Below are 27,277 nucleotides of genomic sequence, written 5' to 3'. Positions count from 1 at the left end.
CTCCAAATCTATGTGAGCGGGGGGCACGGCGGTGCAGCGGTAGAGTTGTAGCCTTACAGCGCCAGAGATCCGGGTTAGATCCTGACTATGGGTGCTGTCTGTACGAAGTTTGTACGTGACTTGGATGAAGGGATTAAAAGTAACATTAGCAAATTTGCAGATGATACAAAGCTGGGTGGTAGTGTGAGCTGTGAGGAAGATGCTATGAGGTTGCAGGGTGACTTGGATAGGTTATGTGAGTGGGCGGATGCATGGCAGATGCAGTTTAATGTGGATAAGTGTGAGGTTATCCACTTTGGTGGTAAGAATAAGGCGGCAGATTATTATCTGAATGGTGTCAAGTTAGGAAAAGGGGACGTACAATGAGATCTTGGTGTCCTAGTGCATCAGTCACTGAAAGGAAGCATGCAGGTACAACAGGCAGTGAAGAAAGCCAATGGAATGTTGGCCTTCATAACAAGAGGAGTTGAGTATAGGAGCAAAGAGGTCCTTCTGCAGTTGTATAGGGCCCTAGTGAGACCACACTTGGAGTACTGTGTGCAGTTTTGGTCTCCAAATTTATGAAAGGATATTCTTGCTATTGAGGGTGTGCAGCGTAGGTTTACTAGGTAAATTCCCGGAATGACGGGACTGTCGTATATTGAAAGACTGGAGCAGCTAGGCTTGTATACACTGGAATTTAAAAGGATGAGAGGGGATCTTATCGAAACATATAAGATTATTAAGGGGTTGGACACGTTAGAGGCAGGAAACATGTTCCCAATGTTGGGGGAGTCCAGAACCAAGGGCCACAGTTTAAGAATAAGGGGTAGGCCATTTAGAACGGAGATGAGGAAAAACGTTTTCAGTCAGAGAGTTGTAAATCTGTGGAATTCACTGCCTCAGAAGGCAGTGGAGGCCAAGTCTCTGAATGCATTCAAGAGAGAACTAGATAGAGCTCTTAAGGATAGCGGAGTCAGGGGGTATGGAGAGAAGGCAGGAACGGGGTACTGATTGAGAATGATCAGCCATGATCACATTGAATGGTGGTGCTGGCTCGAAGGGCTGAATGGCCAAATGGCCTGCTCCTGCACCTATTGTTCTCCCAGTAACAATGTGGGATTTTCTCAGGGTGTTCCAGTTTCCTCTCAAACTCCAAAAACGTGCAGGTTTGCAAGTTAGTTGGCTTCAGTAAAAACTGTAAATTGTCCCCAGTATGTAGGATAGTGTTAGTGTATAGGGATCGTGGGTCTAGCAGATTCGGTGGGCCGAAGGGTCTGTTTCCACGCTGTATCTCTAAACTAAACTAAATTAAAAAGTCTTGTGCAAGTTTGAAAGCAGTAGATTCTATGATCAGAATATCCTGCTTTCAATAAGGAAACAAAACTATGGCAATGAATTCCAAAGCAAACAGAAAACGAAATGAAAGTTATCAAGGAAAGATCTAACAGACCTATTTATCTTTCTCTTGTGTAAAGATTGAGCAGCGTAATAGAGTATTTCGTAATTATTAAAGGATTTGATAGAGTGGACACAGAGAACATGTTTCCACATGTGGGGAAGAACATGATCATCAAATATCAACACAAGATGATCACCAGAAAATCTAAAGGAATTCAGAAGGAATTTCTTTAGCCACAGGATGGAGGAGAACATGGAAATTGCTACAATTGAGTGGTTAAGGCGAATAATATTGATACATCAAAATAGATATATGATAGCCACATAAAGTCCATGATGGCTTGACAATTGATTTTGTGGTAGAATACAGCTTGGCATGTTCCCAGTTTTTCAACTGCAACCCTTGAAACGTTGACAGCAGATATTGAAGAAAACTTTGAGGCTTTCAAGACCAAACGTAGAATGGTATTGATGTATTAATAGTTAGGTATGAACATTGGCATGGACTAGTTAAGTCAAATAGCTGGATATCCAATGGAATTTGTACAAATAGATCAAATTTTTTAAAAAATCAGTTTAAATTGAATAACATGCATGAACGTTTATTTTTAAGAAGATCGCAAGTACATCAACTGGCATTATAAAAGATGGCAGTGGACAAAAAGCAATTTGGCGGATGGGTGAAAAGTGAACTAATTATTCTTAGTCAATAACTATCTACATTCCAACACTGTTTTTACGCAAAATAAAGTCTCCAACTTCTAAAAGTCTTTGAAGTCTCACTTCAAATATAATCCATTGAAATCATATTCTATAATTAATTATAAGTACAAAACAAAACTAAAACACTGAAAATTTAATGACAGTATTACTGAATTACACTGCACAAAAATTAGCAATCTTCAGTTAGGGTTAAAAAAAAGAATACACTGGATAAATAACTATGACAAATAATGACATCATCCTCCACTTGTATGAACTGATTCAGACATGCTCAGAGAATGTCACATTCCTCATTTAGATTCAGTATATTTAAAGTCAGTGATAAATTGCAGTGCACAAATGAACACACACTGTCACAGCCGAACTGCTAGTAGAGTAGCAGCCTCACAACACCAGGTACCCCCGGATCATCCTGACCTCCGGTACCTTGTTTATGGAGTTTGCACATTCTCCTTTTGACAGTGTAGTCAATGTCACAACGCAGGTTGGTGGGTCATTGTAAATTACCCTTGTGGTAGATGAGTGGTGGAAAGCAATGGGAACAGAGGGGAAGGAAAACAATGTTTTCTAAGTTTGCAAAAACAGAGGGGTGGAGTTGGCAAAAATATGCTGGAATGAAAAATATGGATTGACATAAGATTAGTGTAAATGGGTGGTTGACAGGTGGCATGGACTGAAGGAACCAAAGGGCCGGTTTCTCTGTTATGTCTTTCTGTGACACCATCCATAAAATGTAATTCATTTTTTTATACAAATCTGTGAAATTGCAAATCAATAGATAAAGGTACTTAAATAAATCACTATGTAAATCAGCAGAATGATTTTAGGAAAGTCATTAGATTAGGGGAATAATTCTTTAATATATTTAGTACAGTCACGTTTTGCACTGGTTGAAGCTGAAACACTAACTATTTTCCAGTTTACCTGTGATTATACAGACTAAAACAAGTGAACAATGGAGAGTACAGCTGCCTCACAGCTCCAGGCACTCAGGGTTGATCCTGACCTCTGGTGCCATGAGTGGGGTCTCCTCAATCTCCCCATATCTGCATGGACTTCCGCAGTATGATCCTGCTTTTTCCTCACACCACAACGGCATGTTGGTAGGTTAATTGGCGAATATAGCTTAACCCTTAATGTAGGACAAAATAGGAGCCTATGGCATGCGAGACAGAGTAAGTTGCAGGGCTACAAGGACAGCGGACATATCACAGACATGATGGGCTGAATGGATTCCTTCTGTGACATAACTAAGCATGCAAGAAAAACTCACCACTGAGACTGCCAGTTCCAGGCCTAGAGAACTCCAGCTGATAATCAAGGTTAACACTCCCAGGAGAGCAGCACTGCAGAGGAAGAAATTATGCAATGAGAAGCACAATTATTGCTGGATTAAAACAGACACCAGAGGTTAATAGTGAAAGACCACACAAACATTTTAAACTTGCCTTGTTCATACCTCAATACCAACATTTATTGATTACACAGGGGAAAAAAAAATCAGGTTATATATAATGCATTTTAATCACTGGTAAATTGAAACAGATTATTTTAAAAGCCTCAGCTTTGTTTTATCAGATCCTTCTTGATGAAAAGTCACCAATTTGAAATAATGAGCCGGATCACTCTGGACTGGACCCCATAGTCATTGCTAGCCCACCCTTACTTGATCCAGATGTGGCAGATCTATCTTCCTGGACATCTGCATCCTCTGGTTAAGCAGCAGGCCCCTTGTGACAACTTGGCCACCACATTAAAATACAAGGGCACACATTCAAAGCGCTCCAACAGGCTTTAACAAGTAGCCAAAGTTGGAGTGCCGCATTCCTTTCCGTCACTGAACTTAACTTTAGAGATACAGTGTGGAAACAGGCCTTTCGGCCCACCGAGTCCGCGCCAACCAGCGATCGTCCCGCAATATCCTACACAATAGGAGCAATTTACAATTTTACCAAAGCCAATTAACCTACAAACCTGTACATGTTTGGAGTGTGGGAGGAAACTGAAGCACCCGGAGAAAACCCACGCGGTCACAGGGAGAACATACAAACTCCATACAGACAGCACATGTAGTCAGTATCGAACCTGGGTGTCCGGCGCTGCAAGGCAGTAACACTACCGCTGCGCCACCTCAAATATTTTTTATTTCTCTAACATCGAGACATTAAAAAAACAAATAAAATGGAAGCAAATAATTAAATTAGAAATGTAAACAGTACTGGACAAAATTAATAAACATAATTGCAGCAAAAAATAATAAATTAAAACCATTTAAAGTTACCTGTGCCTTTGGCGCCTAACATGAGGGTCATGATTCTCTGTGAAATCTAATGTGATGCTTATCTCAGTGATAATTCCCCAGAATTATGCCAAGGACGACCAGGCTACACCTCCCAGACTCTAAAGTGCTCACTCACAAGTCCAGGTTTACCTTCAGACTGAATAGCTGAACTTCAGCAACTGCAGCTAAGGTCAGCAAAGTTCAAACCATTGAGTCAGATTCTCTCACCACAGATACAGCCTGGCCTACTTCCCCCCCCCCCCCCCCCCCCCCATCCCCTTCCGTCCCAAACAATTTCTCCTTTTATTTCAACACAGGTAGTACTTTGCGTTTGTATTAAATTATTTGGCTATTTGCCACTAATCATGACTTCATTTACTGGCCATTTCATTTCAGTACTGCACTCAAGGAAACACTCTTCATGTGAATTTTAGCAGTTAACTGCCTGTAGAGAGCATCACCATTGAGCTAAATATAGTGCTCCACTATATGTCCATTTCAATTTAAAGGTGATGATTTTTGCTGCCAGTCAATGATCGAGTTAGCTTAAAAAACAAAAGTGCTCAAGTAGCTCAGTAGGTCAGGCAGCAACACTAGTGGACATGGATAGGAGAAAGTTCATAAGTGATAGGAGCAGAATTAGGCCATTCAACCCATCAAGTCTACTCCACCATTCAATCATGGCTCCTAACCCCATTCTCCTGCCTTCTCCCCATAACTCCTGACACCCGTACTAATCAAGAATCTATCGATCTCTACCTTGAAAATATCCACTGACTTGGCCTCCACAGCCTTCTGTGGCAATGAATTGCACAGATTCACCACCCTCTGACTAAAGAATTCCTCCTCACCTCCTTCCTACAGAAACGTCCTTTAATTGTGAGGCTATGACCTCTGGTCCTAGAATCTCCCACTCGTGGAAGCATCCTCTCCACATCCACTCTATCTTTCATGTCAAGACACTTTCTCAGATCAGGTTAGTTTACTCTACATTATAGTAAGGGCTGCTAAGTTAATAATACAATTACCTTATTAGCTCAGCAAGATCAATTCATTCACAATAAAACTAGTGTCAAAAGTGAGGCTCAACTTAATTCAGTCTGGTCAGTTCCATAAAGGATAATTACCAGCACACATTGTGTTCCTATTATGTTCATTAAATTTTACGACAAATAACATACAATGAATGCATAATAATTCAATAATACCAGATGGGCCACCCGGAATCAACCAAAGTAACAGATTTGGACTGGAGCAGTCATTTGCAATTGAATTTGGAGAGGAGATAAACCTACCTGATTTTCTGCTCACCTATCTATCTGCCTAGTTAGCTGAAGCACAAGTGTGGAACCTGTTAACTATTTAACAAAATGTTACGATACTTAAGTTTAGTTTAGAGATACAGCGCGGAAACAGGCCCTTCGGCCCACTGAGTCCGCACGGACCAGCGATCCCCGCACATTAACACTATCCTACACACGCTTGGGACAATTTACATTTATACCAAGCCTTGGAGTGCAGGAAGAAACTGAAGATCTCCCAGAGAAAACCCACGCGGTCACAGGGAGAATGTACAAACTCCGTACAGACAGCACCCATAGTCGGGATAGAGCATGGGTCTCTGACGCCGTAAGCGTTTTATGGCAGCAGAGCTAGCGCTGCGCCACTGTGCCATCCAACGTGTCACCTCAAGTACTGGGCTTGGGAAGGGAATTGACCACGGTTCCAATTATAATTCCTCCACTGGAAGTACTTGTGTAGACACTGAGAAAGGATTAAATAACATGCCAATATTCAAGTTTTTTAATTAAAGTTACATTTCAGTCAGCTAGTCTTTGCCCTCAAACGGAGAAGAGTAAACTAAAATTGTGGAGAGAAAAAAAAGTGAACAAAGTCCCCAAGTGATCCTGCAATATGAAATTGAGCCGCAAGTAAAATTGTAATAGAAAGAGTAGGTGTTGAAGTTATTTACTTTCGTCTTGACCTGGATTCCACATGTCACCTTTCTTATAAACCTGGACAAAATTGTGAAATTGCCTCAGGGGAATAATACTGCAGCAACAAATTCCCTGGAGAAGGTTTCATTTTAAAAAATACCATGAAACTTGACAATCGGCAAGATACAATGAACACTGTAATACATAATCACACTTACCAAATAAGGATTGCTTTCGAGTTTCTAATTAATCCAAACAGCACCAGTAGACAGATAAGAACATCAAAAAGTAGCAGGCCAAGATAACCCAACCACCTGTAAAGAAAAATAACACTTTTAATAATGCAAACCAAGGCAGAATGATTTCATACGCATCTTATACTATACCATTTAAGGACTGAAATCATTGTTAAATATCAAATTTCACTAAATAAAACTATTCTCTTACAGAATGTGTGGGAAGGAACTGTGGACGCTGGTTTAAACCAAAGATAGACACAAAATGCTGGAGCAACTCAGTGGGTCAGGCAGCATCCCTGGAGAGAAGGAATGGGTGACGTTTCGGGTCGAGACCCTTCTTCAGACTGAAGAAGGATCTCTACCCAAAAGTCACCCATTTCACGTGCCACCTTTCTTACTAAACTGGACAAAATTGCGAAATTGCCTGAACGCTTCAGACTTAAGAAGATTCTCTACCCAAATCGTCACTCATTCCTTCTCTCCAGAGATGCTGCCCGTCCCGCTGAGTTACTCCAGCATTTTATGTCTATGTTCTCTTACAGAGGTGTGCTTAAGATGCATCAGGATCTCCTGCATATGACTTGGTTGAGATCAGAAGATCACCTCATCAAGAATATAGCTCTACCAACCATGCTTTATCATTGTTAAAAAGGAAATTATAAATTCAAATGCATGATGTGTTGCGTATGAGGAGGATAATGTGGCTTTGAAGGTAACGAAGCAAAGATTCATATTGGCTACTGGAATGATAGGTCTGTTGCACAGTAAGAGACAGAATTAACTAGGTTTACATCCTTCATAGGTTAGAAAAATTAGAGGCAACTTCATTGAGGCATGCAAAATTTTTAGAGGGTTCTCCATGGTAGATAGTAGGAAGGTGGTTTTGGAGCTGTAGAGCCTAGAATCATGAGTCATAGCATCGAAATAAGGAGTATGCCATTTAGAAATCAAATGAAGGAAAATGTCTCCATTTGGATAATGGGTCATTGGAATACTCTAGCCTGGGGGGATGAAGACACCCAGTCATTAAGTTCATTCAAAACAGAGACCGAAGGATTTCTAAATATTAAAGGAATAAAAAAAATGCAGGGTTGCAGTAGGGAAATAATGTTGAGGTGGAAGATCAGCCATGATTTAGTTTAAAACTGGAGCAAGCTTGATGGCCAGAGGGGCTACTTTTGTTCGTATTTTTTACGTCCCAAGGGCCTCCTACATGAACAGTGCTACATTCCACGCTGCATCTGTTCAGAGTGATTGTATCGTTGGTTGGATTAAGGTAGTCATTTTACTTTTACATTTTGTTGCATGACATTCTGGGATATTTAGAATTCCTTGGTATTAAATTTTGCGAGTATTTATTTAAACCGTCAAGGCGTGAATAAACAAACAGAAGTCACAAACACACATTAACTAGGTTTACTAACCTAGGTTTACTAGGTTTAACTAGGTAAAAATCAGAAAGATAAGCATTCTGGCTCTTACAAATAATTGTTCACTTTTACACATGTGAAAATTCTGATTGCCTCTTACACCATGTGCTGAACAGATTAAGAAGTTCAGTGCATGAAGTTTGCGGGAGCACAGGCCGAAAGAGGGGGGAAAAAATCTATTTAGACTCTTGAGTTCGTTTCATTACTCATTAAGATCATGGGTTGATTGGTGAGCAAACCAACCTCGTTAAATAGATATTAGGGAAATGGGACCACGATAAATCGTTCTCCAGTTTAAAATAAACAATTTCCCTTGCTTCGAGTGTTGCTTTTGGAAGGGAGCTCCGAGTTCTACAGTCAGCATGTAGAGTGTCTGCTAACGTCACTCTTGCAAGGAGTGCTTCTAAATTTTAAATTGGGAATGATAATCACAGGAGAGCAAGAAAGTACATTGCAGCAATAGCAACAGGTTAAAAATTAGAAGTTACCGTAGAGAAAAAGAGAATAGGTGACAGCGTTTTAAAGGATTGCATCAAAACACAAGAATGCACATCTGATGGGTTACATTGAGAGGGGGCCCTTTTGCATAGAGTAGTAGATGGCAATATGGAAATAGTTTAGCTCTACGGTACTTTACGGGCTGCCAAAGGGGAAATATAATCAGTGAAGAATCAGTCTCAGGCAAATCGAGACATTGGTTAAAAAGTTAATGAAAAATGGCTGCAGATTCTGGCTTTTGTATATGTTTTAGGGTTGAAACTATTGACTGAACTATACTCCACGATTAAAATCTTTAATTCAATGCAGTAAATTGCGAGGATTAAAACTATACAAAACAGAAAATAAGCTGCCTGACATAAACTTGAAGCCAAAGCAAATTGAAATAAATTCAAGGAATGGTTCTGATTATTTAAAGATAGAATCCACATGGGTTACAAAGGAAAAAGGAAATACAGGAATGGAATGGAAAATAGTATAACACATGATAGGCACCATGAGCTACTCAGCAGGGGAAATCTATGCAGAGAAAGATATGCGAAAACAAATGGTTCACAGCAGTTAAGTCATTTTAACCATCTCAAGTTAGATTGAGGTATTGAGCCAATGTAAAGAGACCCTTTTTGGAGTGGACAAAATATGTAAGATGGAACTGCAGATGCTGGTGTATACCAAAGATAGACACAACATGCTGAAGTAAATCAGTAGGTTAGGCAGCATCTCTGGAGAAAAGGAATAGGTGATGTTTCAGGTCCCAAAACGTCACCTATTCCTTTTCTCCAGAGATGCTGCCTGATCCGCTGAATTAGTTTAATTTATTTAGTTTAGTTTAGAGATACAGCGTGGAAAAGGCCCTTCGACCCACCGAGTCCTCACCGACCCCCGCACATTAACACAATCCTACTAGGGACAATTTTACATTTATACCCAGCCAACTAACCTACAAACCTGTATGTCTTTGGAATGTGGTAGGAAACCGAACATCTCAAAGAAAACCCACGCAGGTCATGGGGAGAACTTACAAACTCCGTACAAACAGGGTCGAACCTGGGTCTCTGGCGCTGTAAGGCAGTAGCTCTACCCCTGCGCCACCTTTTAGGAGTGGATCGTGGGATGCTTCCCAAATTACTTTGGGTTCAGAAAAACCACAATAGTCACTATGTTCTTTATTATTTGATAGCTGAATTTATATGAAGTATGTTCATTGCTAAGATAATTGTTATTTTCACTAAAGAAAGATTTCCCAAGAATCTGCAGAACTGAAAAAAAATTAGCGAAGTAGTTCTAATAAATTAAAACACTAAAATACCAAAGTACCGCAGCGAAAAAAAAGACTCTTTAGAGAATCACATGGCCAGTTTTAAGAGCCAGCAAATGGTGGATAATCACCAGATTTAATTAAATTGGTACTTTTCGGTATTGAAATCATATGCTGGAATTTAATGTTCCTGGGATGATAATAGCACTCAGAGTATTTGTATGGATCATACAAATAGTCATCCAAAGCAACTGGTTAAAAAGTGATGTTATTACTTTCTCAGATAGTGGTACAAGTTTATAGATAGATGGACTCATAATAACAGATACAAGTGGCCACTTGCATTCAAACAGAACCATGTTTACTGTAGAATCATTAAGGCGATAAATGATTGGCACAATACCCATGTTCAGCCTGAACTGTGGTGCCAATTATCTTCTAGATGAGTTGTACTGGAAGTAGTTGTGGAGAAAAAAACATTTTTGGATGGTTTTGTGTTCTAACTAGCCATAGGAACAATGAGAAACAATAGACAATAGACAATAGGTGCAGGAGTAGGCCATTCAGCCCTTCGAGCCAGCACCGCCATTCAATGCGATCATGGCTGATCACTCTCAATCAGTACCCCGTTCCTGCCTTCTCCCCATACCCCCTCACTCCGCTATCCTTAAGAGCTCTATCCAGCTCTCTCTTGAAAGCATCCAACGAACTGGCCTCCACTGCCTTCTGAGGCAGAGAATTCCACACCTTCACCACTCTCTGACTGAAAAAGTTCTTCCTTATCTCCGTTCTAAATGGCCTACCCCTTATTCTTAAACTGTGGCCCCTTGTTCTGGACTCCCCCAACATTGGGAACATGTTTCCTGCCTCTAATGTGTCCAATCCCCTAATTATCTTATACGTTTCAATAAGATCCCCCCTCAAATTCAGAATATAATGAAACCAGCAAAAAGATAAAGAACAAAACAAAAGCAATCATTAAACAGCTTGAAATAATAATAAAAATCACTAATCACTGATTGAAATCACTAATAAAATGGTACAAATCAAAAGGAGTAAAATAAAGTACACAATCAGCTCATCGGTCAAGATGTTAAACACTTCAAATTATTTAACATTTCTCAGATTTACCGGTTTTAAAGTTCTTGTCCTGCAAATAATTTCTGATTGTAAGATTGATAGCCAGCTCTTTGTCGAGCTGGCAAGCACATTCAAAGTCAATGACAACTCCAGTCGCAAAGCAAATATTGAAATGAAGGTGGGCCTTTGGTGTAAGTAATGGGAATATAAACAATGATGCAAAGAGAAGTATTGTTTTTTTAAGAATTACTACATGTTGCATCCACTCATTACAGCCTGACCATGGAAATCCAAGAGTAGCATTAGTAAATTGGTTTAAATTCCTCAGAACCAACGTAATTCACTTAAAACGTAGATTTTATGTTCACAAACCTGTAATAGTCATACATCTCGATCAGAACAGCCAGATCTTCCAAAGAAACATCGCTCCTTTCCCAAAATGGAATTTTAGTGAGCTGTCGACCTAGATTTCCAAGAAGATCCTTTATCTTCTGCACTCTCTCTAGATATCGTGGTTCCTTTGCAAACAAATCCTGCAAGGTTCGAAGGCTTCCTTCTACCGTCCGATTCAGATCTCGATTGCTCTCAGAAACCTGCATTATAAAAAGATTGTAAATTAAAATACTGTGTACTCTTGCAAGTTGTCTGTACTGCCTTTAAGCGCTACGATTGTACAGCAGAAAAAGTTGCACATTTCCTCTTTGACTGAATAGGAATCCAAGCATGGGTGTAACCTATATGATTTTTTAGAAACTATAACTCAAAACTGGCTGCATGTTAAATAATCAACATTCTGTTATTTAGATACCAGTTAATATGCATTTGTGGATATGCTGATCAAAAACAAATACATTTCAAAAGCTCTACACCATAAGAACTCTACATCTACAGCAACTAGGATTTAAAAATGGCACCAAACCTGGCGACTCTGTATACTGCCCCATTGAAAAATTCCTACATTTGTACTGCATCTAAGATATGCTTATGTATAGTAATAGTTATACTGAACTGCATACAAAAATGAATTTCAGTGCAACTCAGTACATGCAACAATAAAGTTCCATTGCACCAGTTCACTAAACCTGAAGTTAGCTACATTTTAATACATTTCTAAAAGATGATAGATGGTTTTTAAAAAAATAGTTTTATTTAAACCCAGGAGAAGCTGCAGCTACACAAAGATGACTGACCCTGGACAAAGCCCTTGCGGTACAAGAACCCTGTATTCAATTTGACAGACAAAAATGTGATGCTACTGGCTGTAATTTTCTGGGAGTGTGAAACTGTCCAGCCAAACGAGAAAACCAAATTCCTTTTGAAAAACCTAGTTTGAGACCGCCGAGTTCTGAAAATTAGGGTAAATGCTTGGGAGGCCAAACATTTCAGTGAGTCTGCGCCAGCCTTCAGTCATGTTAGCTTTATGAAACTTTGGTTAAGTCATGTCTGGAGTATTGTGTGCAGTTCTGCCCCCCCCCCCCCCTTTCAAGAAGGATGTAGAAATGTTGGAAGGGATGTGGAAGAGGTTTACCAGAATGCTGTCAAGATTAGACGGTATTAGCTCTAAGGTGAGGTTGGACAAACTTGGATAGTTTTCTCTGGAACATCAGAGGTTATGGGGAAACCTGATAGAAGTAGATCAAATTTTGAGAGGTATAGATATGGTAGACAGTCATAGTCTTTTTCCCAGGGTGGAAATGTCAAAGGCTAGAGCGCATAACTTTGAGGTTAGAGGGGGAAAGTTTAAAGGAGATGTACAGGCCAGGTTTTCTTTTGTACAGAGTGGTAAATGCCTGGAATGTACTACCAGAGAGAGGTGGTGGCAAAGCAGATATGAAAGCAACATTTAAGAGCCTTTTAGATAAGAACATGGAAATGCAGGGAATGTTGAGATATGGATCACTTACAGGCAGATGAGATTAGTTTAACTTAATATCATGTTGAGCACCGACAACGTTGGCTGACGGAACTGTTCCTATGCAGTACCGTTGTGTATTCTACATCATGGTTTACTCACATGTACTAGCATTGTAAATTGCCCATATCTTGTACCGAAGCTTTATCTGATGTAGTCTCAACTTTTTTTGAGAAGGGTTCCAGATTCTTAGTATACTTTAGAAAGTTTTTCCTGACAGCATTCTTTCAGACTAGCCCTAATATTAAGGTTGCACATTCTGGTTCTAGACTACCTCACGAGGAAATAATTTATCTATTGCATTATCAAATCCCTTACTCATCTTAATAACTTCACTCAGATCATCCCTTAATCTCACAAGAAAACAAGTCGAGCCTGTGTAATTTACACTTTAATCCTTTTAGCTCTGTATAGTTCTAATATGTGCTACATCACTTCCAAGACCAATAATTACAACCATCCTGAGAGACAGTGACCAGATGTCTAAATGGTTTCTAACCAGAGCCTAATGCAACTGCATTAACCCTCAACCCCTTGCAATAGAGCTTATTAACAGTAAAACAACAACAGGGCTGGAAAACACAGGGTAAGGTTTTGAGAGATGTTTTTACCAAAGGGAGAATGTTAAACAGTTTGACATTTCTATGAGGATTCAAACATAACTGGTCTGTCAGCTTCATTCAATGAGCAGATTGATCACTGCTAAGCCAGGCTGATCAATTTAGTTTTGGGGAAAAAGTTCGTTTTGGCAAAATCCAGTCAGTCCTTAAAGGTATAGCTGCCTTCAGTCAGACAGCCAAGGAATGATTCAAGGATAGAATAGAGAAGACAAGTTACAAAATCTGTTTCACACAAAACAGCAATGAAATACAGCAGCAGATCACATTTATTTTATTTTCCAGTATTACTTATCTTTTTACTAATGAAAATAAATGAAACCCAAAATAACATTATATGTGCTCATCGTCCTGTGAAAAATAAACCAGCTCAATAATTTGTGCTGAGCCTCAGCTCATTTATTGACAATGTGGTCCATATTATGAAATAAATTCATAATAGTATACCTAGGTTTTGCTATTGTACAAGTGAATTATAGGATAGCTAGACTCAATTACAATACAACCAAACTCATTTTATTTGGGGCATTGACTAAACTTAGACCATTTAAGAGATTGTCCAAGCTAGCAAAGTATCCCTGCCAAATCTGAATTGTCTCTCTGGATTTACTCGTGAATATAAATGCAAGATATTGCTTACTTACCAGTTCCTTGCGAGAAAAAAAAAACCCTAAACATGCCCTCCCAGCCAACATTCTTCAGCGAGAGACGGGATTCCTTGTTCCTGCACTTACTCTATACTCATTTCAACAGTGTACCAGTAGAATGTTTTCAAGAGAGAGTTAGATATAGCTCTTAGGGCTAAGGGAATCAAGGGATATGGTGAGAAAGCAGGAACGGGGTACTGATTTTGGATGATCAGCCATGATCGTATTGAATGGGCCGAATGGCCGCTCCTGCACCTATTTTCTATATTTCTATGTCAGTGTACCTTACAGATCAAAACACCCACTGCTGAACGTATCTAACCCTTCAGATAAGAACCTGCATGAATATTTTCAATTTTAATCTCTCCAAACATCAGTGGAGTTTATTTTTTTCTTGAGCCAGTAGAATATTGGGGACTCCTACCACCTAAATATTCAGACCCTCCATCATGGGCATACCAAGCCTGAAAAGTGTAACACGATACAATATGATACAATAATACTTTATTGTCAGATCAAATCTAAATTTGTTTTTGCATCTCAGCAGCTCCACTTGCAACATCAACAAAGACAAAGAATGTAAGACAAGAAATGAGGATACATATATTTACCACATCACAATCACAAATGATGACACATTCAAGACCCTTCAACGTACATTTGATCAGGGATTAAGTTCTATGTTTAGTTTCAGGATTGACTGGTGCAAACACCTATATAATGCACCCATTCCTCGCTCCAGAGATGCTGCCTGTCCCGCTGAGTTACTCCAGCATTTTGTGCCTACCTTCTCTTATGCTTCACAGTTGCTGTTTTAAGTCACATTAACATCTGCCAAACCCATAACCTCCAGCACTAAAGTAAGGAAAAGGACAGCTCAATAACAGTAGGGTGGGCTACAAAATGTTCCATTCAATTGGATCTTGCTGCACTGTTTTTCATAGAAAACTTTCTGCAGAAAGACACCTTCAACCACAGGTCCATGAGGCAGTGGTCAGCACTGGAAAGGCCTTGTGGGGAACTACCACGGTATAGCATCCTGCCGGCTCTAGGTATAGGTTTAAGCTTAGGTTTATTATTGGCATGCGCACCGAGGTACAGTGAAAAGCTTTGTTTTGCATGCTATCCAAACAAATCAGATTACTGTGCATAAATAGTATCAATCCAAACAGGTATACATACAATAGGTAGAGGAAAGGGGGAAAATAGAGTTCAGAACAGAGTTCTCAGCCTTGCAGTGCACCAGTTCAAAAGACAATGTCCAAAGTCCGCAATGGGAAGAGGGGAATCGGACCCATGTAACAGTCTTTCAAACGCTTCAAGTCTGTATTATGGCTGCATTAAGGAAGAAAAATGAGTGATACTTGATGCATTGTAAGAGAGTGAATTGGTTTATTGGTGAAATGATTGAAGAGAACGACGAGTAGGTATTATTAAGAATAAAGTCTATTTTTGAAATTGAAATAAGGATGTGGGCAGCAAGCAAATGGGAACACTGCAATTGCAGATTCCTCTCACATTACCTTGTCATCTCACGGCATGGAACACACTAACCAAAGGTCCACAGTACTTTCAATGGTCAATGGTTTGATAAGAGCAAGAAAACATCGACAACATATGCTGGTCTTGTAATAGTACAAATTCCACAGAATGAATAAAAATTTCTGTAAACATCAAGATGATATATCTTTGAATTTGATTACATTGAAAATTCTTTTAAATTTTAATGATCTTTTGTCTCCAAAACGGTATCTTCTTGCTATAATTAGTGCCACATTGATCTTGTTTTTAAACATCATAGATTTCATTGGTTAAGAGAAATTGAAGTACTTTTTTTTTTAGTAAATCCACTTTTGTGCGGCAAAACATAGATTTATTGTGAAATCTGTTACGGATGGAGCAAACACTGCAAATAGTTTTGAACGGTCATTTAGAAGTGCTGTTCATGCACTCTGGTGTAGAAAACCACAGGAAGGAGGAATGAAATCCATCATTAAAAATGACCAACTCATTTCCTATATTGAACACCAACTAAAAAAACTCACGGCATGACAATATCCTGTGGCAAGGAACAACAATATGAAAGGCTGGTAGAAATCCGGTTTCTCGCTTTCAGAAATCACAAGATCAAAATATCAAAAATAGCATCTATATTAATTAAGTTTGGTACATTTTAGGAGCCAGATAGTTGCCTGGAAATATTAGGTGATAGCAATAACAGAAACTCGACTAGTCATTAGATATTACTAGAAACAAAGTGCTCAGGAAGGACAGGGAAGGATAAAAAAAAAAGGGGTGGTTGTCAGTGTTGATCAAAGAGAATACAATGCTGGAGAGAGACAGTGTCACTTAGGGGTCAAGTCGGAATCTGTTTAGTTAGAGATTAGAAACACTAGAAGGAACATTACGCTGCTGAGTGCATTCGAAAGGTCACCAGTGTTTTCCAGAAAACTTCTGATTCTTTAATTTACATTGCACTTCTTTTCCAGCGATATTACGTTAAGATCTTTCCTCCCTTGGTTATGTACAACCTTTATTCTGCATTTAGTTCTTTACTATGAAGGCAGATACAAAATATTTATTTGGCATCTTTGCCATATCCCTCCCCAATGTTAATTACCCAGATTCAGCTTCTAAGTATTTACTTTGCTACTTTTTTTTCAGATCAATAGAACACTTATCTTGTTTTTATTTCTCACTAATTTATTCTTGTATTCTATTTAATCCCTGCACCAATTTTAATCATTCTTTGCAGGTTGCTTAAACTCCTCCAGTCTTAGCCATATTATTTTTCTTTGCAACTCAAAGACTTTACTTTCAATCTAATATCACATTTAACCACTGTAGTTATCCACAAATGGATCAATTTTCCTCTGAAGTCCTTATTCTCAGTATCCTCATACTTATTGAGAGCTGTCTTCTGTTACTATCTGCCATCATTCCTTTTAAAATATCCCAATCCTCTTTTGGCAATTCATCACTTATAATAATGTACATGCATGTTCTTTAAGTTGAACACTTTTTTAATACTGAAAGTGAAGTTCATCATATTCTGATCATTCTTCCCCCGAGAACCCTTTACCTGAGATTAATTCATCCATCTTCGCTGCCTTCATTATGTGTGACCAAATGTAAAATATCTTTACCAGGCGTTCTGCAAAACGTACATGGTTTCACCAACGAAGAGAAGGCCAGATTGCAAGCACTGAATGTAACAGACTGGTTGAAGAAGATGCATGTGAATCTCTGCCTCACTTGGAAAAGATGTTAAAAACCCTGAATGGTGGTGAGGAGCTGGTAATAGAGGCAAGTGTTACCCTTTCTGCACTTGCCCTTTCCAAAGTCAGAGGGGAGAGTACCAGGGACGCAGAGGGGAAAATGAGAAGAGATGAACAAACCAGGGAATCAGAGAGAGATGTCCCTGCAGATAACAGAATAAGCATAAAGTTAGAGTCATACTGCATGGAAACAGCCCCTTTGGTCCAACTTACCCATGCCAATCAAAATGCCCCAACTAGGATAGTCCCACATGCCTGTGTTTGGTTCTCTAAACCTTTCCTATCCCTGTACCTGTCCAAATATCTTTTAAATGTTGTTGTTAATGTTGCTAATGCTGTTATAGCAGAAAGGGGAAGATATGGCTGGTGGTGGAATCCCATTGGAGCTGGTGGAACTGCAAAGGATGACATGCTGGATGCAGGCACTACTGTGATTAAGGGTGAGGATCAGGGGAACACTTTCTCTTGTCTGGAGATGGGTGAGGCAGCACAAGTGCAGAAATGGGAATCGTGTGCAAGGTCTCCATCAACCACAGCAGAGGGAGAAGCCACATATTCTGAAAGAGGACATTACAGAAGGCCTAGAATGGAAAGCATTAGCTTGAGAACAAATGTAGAATGTAGTGGAGATATAGAATATGAGATATGAAAATGGCATCCTTCAAGGAGATGAGGAAAAGGTGTAGGAGAGGTAGCTGTGGGAGTCCATGGGTTTATAGCAAATATGGGTGCATAATTTGTCACCCGAGATGGAGATCCAGAAAAGAATGTCAGAAATAGTCCAGATGAATTTGAGGGCAGGGGTGGTAGTTATTGGTAATGGGAATAAACTTGTCCCACTTGTTCATTGCCATCCTGAACATTTTTTTTAATGGATAGTTATTTTCATCAAACTCAATTGATTTCTGCATTTATGGGATTTCTAAATTTTCTTTCTTCATTTGTCCCATCCCTAACCCTCGTACCTCCCTGTAGCTCAGACTTGCCTACCCAGATTTCTGAAGATGAACTTTTATGGTAAGCAGCCTGTCAGAACAATTGTGTTTTTATTTTGTTGTTAATTTGGAACCGAATACTCAATTCTTAGGTTAATTAACCACGGCACACGCGACAAAATAAAACAATCATAGACTCACAGAACAGCTACGGCATAGCATGTCGTTGAGGGGGAATTTTCTTGAAAGTGGATGGGGCAGAGCAGATGGGAAAATACAGCATTAACTAAAAAAGTGCACCATTGTGCAAATACTTTCTGAACGACCGTGTAGAACTCATTTATGCAAAATCCAAGGCTAAGGGAATTAATTTACTGGAAGACAGTCAGCCATAGCATTTTTGTTATTATTGCCGTTTTGAATAATCTGCAAGGAAACCTTCAGAGCATAAACAGTGCATTAAAATTGGCCGTCCACAGGAACCAACCCATCACCCATGGGAATATATGCGCCCTTTCACAGCTTTCTCATACCTCATTCAGGATATTAATGGCTTGGATTTCTTCTCTGCATTATTGTCTTAAATGTTGTCTAAAGCTTCAGATTCACCATTTTCTTTTCTATCTCTGTTTGATCTATTTTACTCAGCAGCACGGAGCCTAGCATCCTACCCAACAACAATATGCATTCAGAAGATAAAAAGTGAATATATTGAACTGGTTTGAGTGCAGTGAACATGAATAATTATACCTGCTGCTGTAAACTACCCAGTGCATACAAATTGCCACATACGAAACTGGATTTCATACAGCATCTTAGCTGTCAATTGCACAGATCCATTTTCTCTAACATTACAGCACTGGAATTTAAACAAATCATCCATAGATCATGTTCATATACTGTTCATCAGGGCTGCTACTCAACCCTTTTCGATTTGTACAATTTCTCTCACAACAACCTATACAGGTTGCGATGCCATCAACTGGATAGGAAGAATGATGCAGAGTAATTGTTATAAATGCAAGCTTCTCTTATTAGCTAGTCATGTAACAATACTTTAATTAAAGAACCTGGATAAATCAAACTCAGTATACCTTTTGACAGTTTGGTTTGAAATAATTACCATCTGGAAAACCACAAATATACGACATGGTCAACGTTAATGGAAACAGTGGACTTTTATCATTTGTTTACTCACACAACACTGGGAACTATGACTTACCAGGTACTCAACTCCAGTTATAGTGCGGTTTGCATGTCTCATTGAATAGGCAAGCCTGAAGATGCCATCGCTGGTTTCTCCATTACCGTAGAAGCCAACAGCGATCCCTGCACTGGTAAAACCAGAAATTCCAGCATGAGGAAACATTTCAATTATACAGAAACATAATTCTTGCTATTTGTAATACTTTGAATTATGGGCAAAACAACAATTTTAAAGTAATACTCTTCCACGCCACAACGACTGTTACAAAGATTGGACAAGTCCCGAAGTCAATCAAGCTTCAGCAACATGTTGATCAGATCTGTGGTTAAGGAGGAGTACTTGTATTTCATCTCTCAGGTGAATTAAACATTAAAATACTAGTTGAACACAATAAATGTTTAAACTGTATTTAAACTGAACATGTCACTGATAGAATAGGCATTCATTATTCGCCAATTTAAATGTTCCTAATTCAGATCATTCTGCCCCTATTAACAATTATAAATGTTTGAAAAACTTAAATCAAATTTTGCTTTTGTTCCACCTCCATTTTAATGTTCAAATCTTTTTCTTTTATTTGTAATCCAAATTAGTTGCTAAATTGCAAACAATCTGAACTTATAATTTAAGCGGCTCATAAAACATCCACTAGGAATTACAAAACTACACTAATTACAAAACTTTGTCCAAATTTACAGTCCATTAAGAGCATAAAATATTATGTTTTAAATTTCAAGTAGCCAACAAATGTTTCTTCACTTCCCTACAAACACAGCATAAACCTAAAGTATGGATTGTATTTAGATGTTCTGAAAATGGAGATTAGAGGCAATTGAATATAGATATTTAAATCTCATTCATGTGGGAAAATAACTGCAGATGCTGGTACAAATCGGAGGTATCACAAAAAGATGGAGTAACTCAGCGGGTCAGGCAGCATCTCAAGAGAGAAGGAATGGATGACGTTTTGGGTCGAGACCCTTCTTCAGTCTGAAGAAGGGTCTCAACCCGAAACGTCACCCATTCCTTCTCTCCCGAGATGCTGCTGACTTGCTGAGTTACTCCAGCTTTTTGTGATACCTTAAATCTCATTCATAATCATTTTATCCTATTTATGTGCTGCTTCTCAATAATCCCAGTAAATTTATGTGCATTTCAATCCAATCCACTTATCCCATAACGTTCATTGTATTTAAAATAATATAGTTTCAGTGGTGTTGAAATCAAATATATCCTCATAAATGCAAAGGTGAATTTAGGGACATACTTTATTGAAGATATAATAGCTTATTCAAAATCTAAAACAGCTTCTATAAAATATTGTACAGATTCAATAACTTTATTTGCACACTGAAGTAAAAATTGTGGTTAATTATGGAATTTAATAAATCTTTCCACTTTTAAGTGACTATTGACTGCAGATGTCAGATGCTGAAAATATGATGACCCAACTTCAATGAAAATCGTATTTTGTACTTGGTCCAAAAAAACTGGTTACAGTTTTTATTCATTGCTAAATTGCAAAGAGAATTAAAACACTTGATGGAACTACCAGATGTTCTGGCTAAAATAACAAAATTTGTCAGCTTTTTAAAAATCAAATACAGCTATACACCATGTTGCAATGTTCCTACAACACAAAAACACATTTATATCATGCTGGTTGTTTTGTCCAATTCTCAAACAACTTTGTAATGAATTGTTGGAATGGGACATAGCTGAAAAACATTGACTCATTACCCGTCTCTAAATTATTGATGTGAAACCTGAAAAAGTTAAAGGTGCTACAAGTATAATCAAAACTCATTTCAGACTGAATAATTAGAGGCGGTGTTTATATCACACATTAATATCTTCCAATCATTTCTACCCCTCTATTGTTTCTTCTGTACATATGAAACAGGTTAACATTCAAAAGCATCTGTATTATCTGCTTTGGACCATCGATGCAGCATCAAGTTTGGGTGCAAGAGCAGAAACATTTTGCTCTAAATTACATTGGGCTATGGTGAGATTGCATTTGTATATTGTATTCAAGTCTGGACTCTCTGCCCAAGTCAAGATATACTTGCAAAAGAGGGAGTGCATCAATGTTTTACTGGAATAATTCTGAGAACAAAAGGGTTGGTCATATGAGAGATTATGTTTATAGGGTTCTACTCTCAAGATTAGGTGATCTCAATAAAATGTTCAATATCCTTAAAGGAGGTGACAGGATAGATTTGGGGGCGATGTTTTCCCTGGCTGGCATGTTGAGAATTAGAGGTCAGAGTCTACAGATGAGGGATTGCCCTTGTCCAAGTAGTAATTCCTTTACCCAAAGCAATTCGTTTTACAAGAGTAGAAGGTAACCTGTGTAGGAAGGAACTGCAGATGCTGGTTTATGCAGAAGATAAGACACAAAATGCTGGAGTAACTCAGCAGGCCAGGCAGCATTTCTGGATTTCAGACATGCTGCCTGTCCTGCTGAGTTGCTCCAGCATTTTGTGTCTAGAGAAGGTAGCCTGGCTCTCACACCTGTCTTGCCTTTCAATATGGTCATGGCTGATCTGCCCAGGCTTCAACTTGCCTTCCATCTCGGACAATGTATGGTGCTCATTGGTGAGAAAAGACTAATTGACAAATCTACAACAGTGCGTTCTGACCTTTCAAAAATCTCTCCCTTTTCTTTAAACACCTTTATTGATCTAGCCTCCACAACAATCCAGAGTAGAAAATTCCAGAAATTCACTATCCTCATTAATAAAAATTCCTAGCTCTGGAGCTTGAATATATTACTAAAACAATTTCTGGTTGTTTGATTGCACTGTTGCAAATGAGAGTTGAGGAAATAACGCACAAAACATTCACTTTGCACTTCAGTTGTAATAGTTGAAGAAATATATTTATTTTAACATGCGAGCAAAAATGCTTATGGCACAGTGGAAAGATTTACCAAAATGGACTGCTGCTGGTTCATAGGGAATCCTGAACATTGTTGCATTATTCAGCACTTCATTACAGTCAAATGAATAAATGTTTAGTTTATTAGCAATTATCTGGAACAGAGCAGAGTGTCTGTATTATCCATATCAGCACAAAAGGTTCAATTTACTCAAGCCATTTAACCCTTCATGCGTCACCTTTTTGCATCACATGGAAGCAGGATGTGGCGCAGAAGGTGAACCTCTGACCATGAGAAAAATTGTAAATTGTCCCTAGTATGTAGGATGGTGTTGGTGTACGGGGATCGCTGGTCGGCGAGGACTTCGTGGGCCGAAGGACCTGTTTCTGCACTGCATCTGTAAACCTCAAGTTTAATTTTTCCAACAAATGTCCCACACTCCTACACGCTAGATTGAATTACATCCATTTTCACATCTGGATGGATGATTTTTTATTCATGGAAGTTCTATATCCAAAATTCTATATCCAATGACACAGCAAGAATGTTTCTGCAAATTTCCCCTTAAAAAGGATCTAGAAAAAAAATGAAATGGCTGATACATCTTCCATGTTGTGCTGAAGGTAAAGTGGTTTACATTATTAAGAAATGTTGCCATCAACAAATTTTGAAGGAGAAAAATATTAGAGGGAACACAAATTACACACACTTCTTCTGCATGTCGTGGAGTGGAGGTAATTGTACGATGCCCATTCAAGTAAATTTTGTGACTTATACCACTGTAAATGGCAGCAATTAATTTTATGTGCATAATTTGGATTTAACTATCCTCAGCTCAGTTGATCTTTCTAGAGAATTAACTCAGCTATTTCGAGATAAATTGCTGTAACCTGCTTTCTATTACTTTTAATTTACTGTTTTATGAACAAATTGATTCACAATCAGAGTAGAGCAGAACAGCTTGTTAGCCATATCCAACTGAATGGCTGATATATTGTCAATAATCATTCATAGTCGTAGAGTCTTTCAATGTGGAAACAGGCCCTTCGGCCCAACTTGCCCACACCAACCAAAATGCCCCATCTACACTACTCCTCCTGCCTGTGTTTGGCCTATATCCCTCGAAACCTATCCTATCCACGTACCTGTCCAAATGTTTTTTTAAGTATTGTGATAATACCTGCCTCAACTACCTTCTCCGGCAGCTCGTACCTTATACCTACCACCTTTTGTGTAAAAAAAGATTCCCCTTGGGTTCCTATGAAATCTTTCCCCCTCACCTTAAATCAATGTTGCTCCTCAGGTTCTTGATTCCCCAGCTCTAGGAAAAGTCTTTTCCCAGCAACCCTTCTTATCATAACATTTGCCACCCTCCAGTCTTCCGGAACCTCACCCGTATTTAATGACAACTCGCAAATCTCGGCCAGGGCACCTGCAATTTCCTCTCTACCTTCTATATATTTGGTAATATATTACAGAAATAATTGAGAAAGTGCCTGATGCATCTATTGTGACATGATTTTTCACCTTCTCATCAATCCAGGGTCACTAAATAAATAGCCTCTTGTTTCCCCCTACCACCACAGACTCCAAATTAGTTGAGTTTATTGAACTATTTTGAGGTACCGTATGAAAAGCTTTTTAAAAAATCTGTTAAGCTCAAATAATCCACATCATGCACATAAAAGTGGGAACTGGAAGCATCGCAATTTATTTTTCTATGTAGAGAACATGGGATCAACATAGAGATTACAGCAAAATTGACGTTACTAAGATGAAGTAATGTAATTATTAAACTGGTTTGTTTCAAGATAACAGCTGCATTCATTAATCATTCACCAAAATATTTTTCTTATATCCACATCACAACATTCCCTAACCAGAGGCAGGGATTGTGACCTGTTCAGCAGTCTTCAAAAATATTATGCAACCAATATATGAAAAGGTAGACAATAATGCTTCTGCTTTTCTTTTGCCTCATATCTTTAAGCATTTAGATTTCTTAAGTCCTTCCATTAATATGACTTTGATAGGCAGAGGCCATGTATGAAAACACATACATGGATGTTATAGAACATAGGACAGTACTGCGCAGGAACCGTTCCTTTGGCCGACAATGTTTGTGCCATTAAACTGATCTCATCTGCCTGTACATGATCCATATCCCTCTTTTCCCTGTGCTTCCACGCGCCCTTCTAAAAGCCTCTTAAACACCACTATCGTATCTGCTTCCACCACCAGCCCTGGCAAAGCATTCCAAGCCCCCACTACTCTCTGTGTAAAAACACTTTCCCTCATCACCTTACAGCTATGCCCTCCAGTGTCAAAACATTTCCACCCTGGGAAAAAGGTTCTGATTGTCTACCCTATCTATGTGTCTCATAATTTTATATACTTCTATCAAGTCTCCCCATAACCCATGTTGTAGAAACTCCCCAAAGAAACCAAGCAGACAGCATACTCCACTCAAACTTCTTCCTGTCTTTCCTGAGTTAAATCTATCAACTTAACATTTTTCTAGTTTCCTCCTATGCTTGTCCAGCTTTCCCTTCAATGCTTCTACATTATTCGCTTCAATCCCACATTTTCAGTCTTTGGGCAGTGACTTTTATTCTGGATACCCTTTTGGATTTCTTTGCAATAATCATTTATCAGTGGCCTCCATTAAATCACCCCCTCAGCCTTCTCAAGAAACCCAGTCTGCCTTTCTTCTCCTTATGTACATATACGCTCGCATTTCTGGTATCATCCTTATCAATATTCCCTGAATTATATGCCCTGCCTCTACATGCTTTTCAAACAAGGGAATCTAGTGCTGTATGCCATTCTCTGACAGCACTCCAACCAAGACCAAGCATAATTTCCTAAAAAGGTGCCAGAGAGTGGCAATATTTCGTGTGAAGCTCCTCTTAAAACAGTTAAAGAAACCTTGAGAGACACAAAATGCTGGAGTAACTCAGCGGGACAGGCAGCATCTCTAGAGAGAATGAATGGGTGACGTTTCGTGTCGACACCCTTCTTCAGACTGATCCTTCAGTCGGTTAGCCTTCTTCGGATTACACTACAACCTTTCACCATTCGGCTGTTTTGCACTCGCCATTGCATTTATTGTGTTTGTCATTACTGTATGTGTTCTGTTTACCCTGTCAGCGCAATGTGAACAAGGAATTTCATTGTACCCTGGTGTATATGACAATAAGCTCAGCTGAATCTGATTGAATTTCCAATTAATTCCCTAGCATCTACAGTTCCTTCCTACACATCTTATTACCGCTGTTCAGGAAACAGAAATCGCCGCCATGGAATTCACAAATCAATACTAAATCAAATAATGAAATATGGAATAAAAATTCACTCTCAAAAAATGAGTAAAAACAAACATGAAATTAATTTTGGTTTCAACTCATATTTCTTAATGCATGTACAGATAATGTGGCTTCACATTCTTGAAAATGGTCTACAGTTTTTTAGGAACGCAACATCACTCCTCACCTCACCCCGCCCCGCCCCGTCATGCAGACAGAGCCGGCATTGACAGGGAAATAAAAACTCAAGCTTCAATAAACTCTGACCTCACCTGCACACAAGTGTTGCTATGATCACACACCATGCTGTACAGCAACAGTCTGCATTTGGCTGATCTTCACTCTTCCGTCGACAGCAGAGCCAAAAGGAATAGAAGAGAAGGAAGAGGAGGTTGAGGGCCAGACAAACGAGAGCAATTCCACCCAACAGCAGGAGTGACTGGAAAACAAAGTGGGATGGTGATGATGAGAAAAGGATTAATATTTAAATTAAACACATCAACAGGTTAATCCATTAACATTCAGAAATTTCAAACCGATGCATTATTTAACCAACATACTAATCAATTTTAGTCTGTGTGTGCAACATTGAGTATATAAAAGCACTTCATACTATTGGCATCACCGTAATCAACGTAAGCAGCAGAGATTATTGGTTCTAGATTGAAGGTACTTGAGCATATTTGAATTTTTATTATTTATCAAAATCTGAGAGTTGTTCGTTCTCCCGGTGACCACATGGGTTTTCCCCAGGTGCCCCGGTTTCCTCCCACACTCCAAAGACGTGCAGGTTTGGCGGTTAATTTGGCATCCGGATAAAAATGTAAATTGTCCCTAGTCTGTAGGATAGTGCTAATGTACAGAGATCTCTAGCGCGGACTCAATGGGCCGAAGGGCAACACTAAATCAAACTAAGCTAAATTGGCATCTATATGAAAATTGGATTAATTCAACCTTTGTCGCTTTGATAATCTTTAAAAAAAGGTCATCTTGACCTTTGAATAGTTTTTAAATAACTGCACACCCAAACTGCTGCTGGGAAACAGCTGTGAATGCACATTGGTGTTGTTTAATGTTACATTAAACATTTCACTCAACCAATTCAAAAATTATCCAAGATATGTATTTAACCACTTAAAATCATTGAAGTGGAATTCTACCTGCAAATAATAGATACCTACGGTAGCTTTCTGTTAAGAGGGGGAAAAAACAGCTTAATATTCCGAAGATAGACACAAAATGCCGGAGTAACTCAGCGGAACAGGCAGCATCTCCGTAGAGAAGGAATGGGTGACGTTTTGACCCGAAATGTCACCCTTCTCTCCAGAGATGCTGCCTGTTCCGCTGAATTACTCCAGCATTTTATGTCTATCTTCGATGCAAACTGGCATCTGCAGTTCCTTCCTTCAGCATAGTATTCCATCATTTAGAGACTAAGGCACAATCCTAAATGTACCACGAGCATAAAAGGGCATTGTATTCGCACCAGAATAATATATAGAATCAAGGGGAAAAAAACAAAATCACCCACTGCCATCTCATACAAGTTCCAGCAAGAATTATTTTGTTAATGCAGAGAAATGTTGAAGTACAAAACAAACATTAAAGCACTTGGACAGGAAACAACAGCAGGAAATCAGAAAGACAATGATGTAATGAGATAAGC

At 38.9% G+C, this 27,277-nt stretch overlaps 1 protein-coding gene across 3 annotated transcripts in view; it reads right to left on the bottom strand.

The window, feature by feature from the left end:
- The window catches only part of LOC144603894 (protein tweety homolog 3-like), a 114,157-nt gene that overhangs the window by 35,048 nt on the left and 51,832 nt on the right, over nt 1-27,277 (bottom strand). For all 3 annotated transcript variants that reach the window (XM_078417688.1, XM_078417690.1, XM_078417689.1), the window contains exons 2-6: nt 25,884-26,050; nt 19,438-19,549; nt 11,199-11,419; nt 6,540-6,635; nt 3,377-3,449 (exon numbers count right to left, since the gene is read on the bottom strand). In XM_078417688.1, coding sequence (XP_078273814.1) covers nt 3,377-3,449; nt 6,540-6,635; nt 11,199-11,419; nt 19,438-19,549; nt 25,884-26,050 — 669 coding nt within the window. The remainder of the gene's footprint in view (nt 1-3,376; nt 3,450-6,539; nt 6,636-11,198; nt 11,420-19,437; nt 19,550-25,883; nt 26,051-27,277) is intronic.

Source organism: Rhinoraja longicauda, chromosome 21 (genome assembly GCF_053455715.1).
Source record: "Rhinoraja longicauda isolate Sanriku21f chromosome 21, sRhiLon1.1, whole genome shotgun sequence".
NCBI lineage: Eukaryota > Metazoa > Chordata > Chondrichthyes > Rajiformes > Arhynchobatidae > Rhinoraja > Rhinoraja longicauda.
Note: the sequence above shows the minus strand (reverse complement) of the source record. Positions and strands in the feature narration are given on the sequence as shown.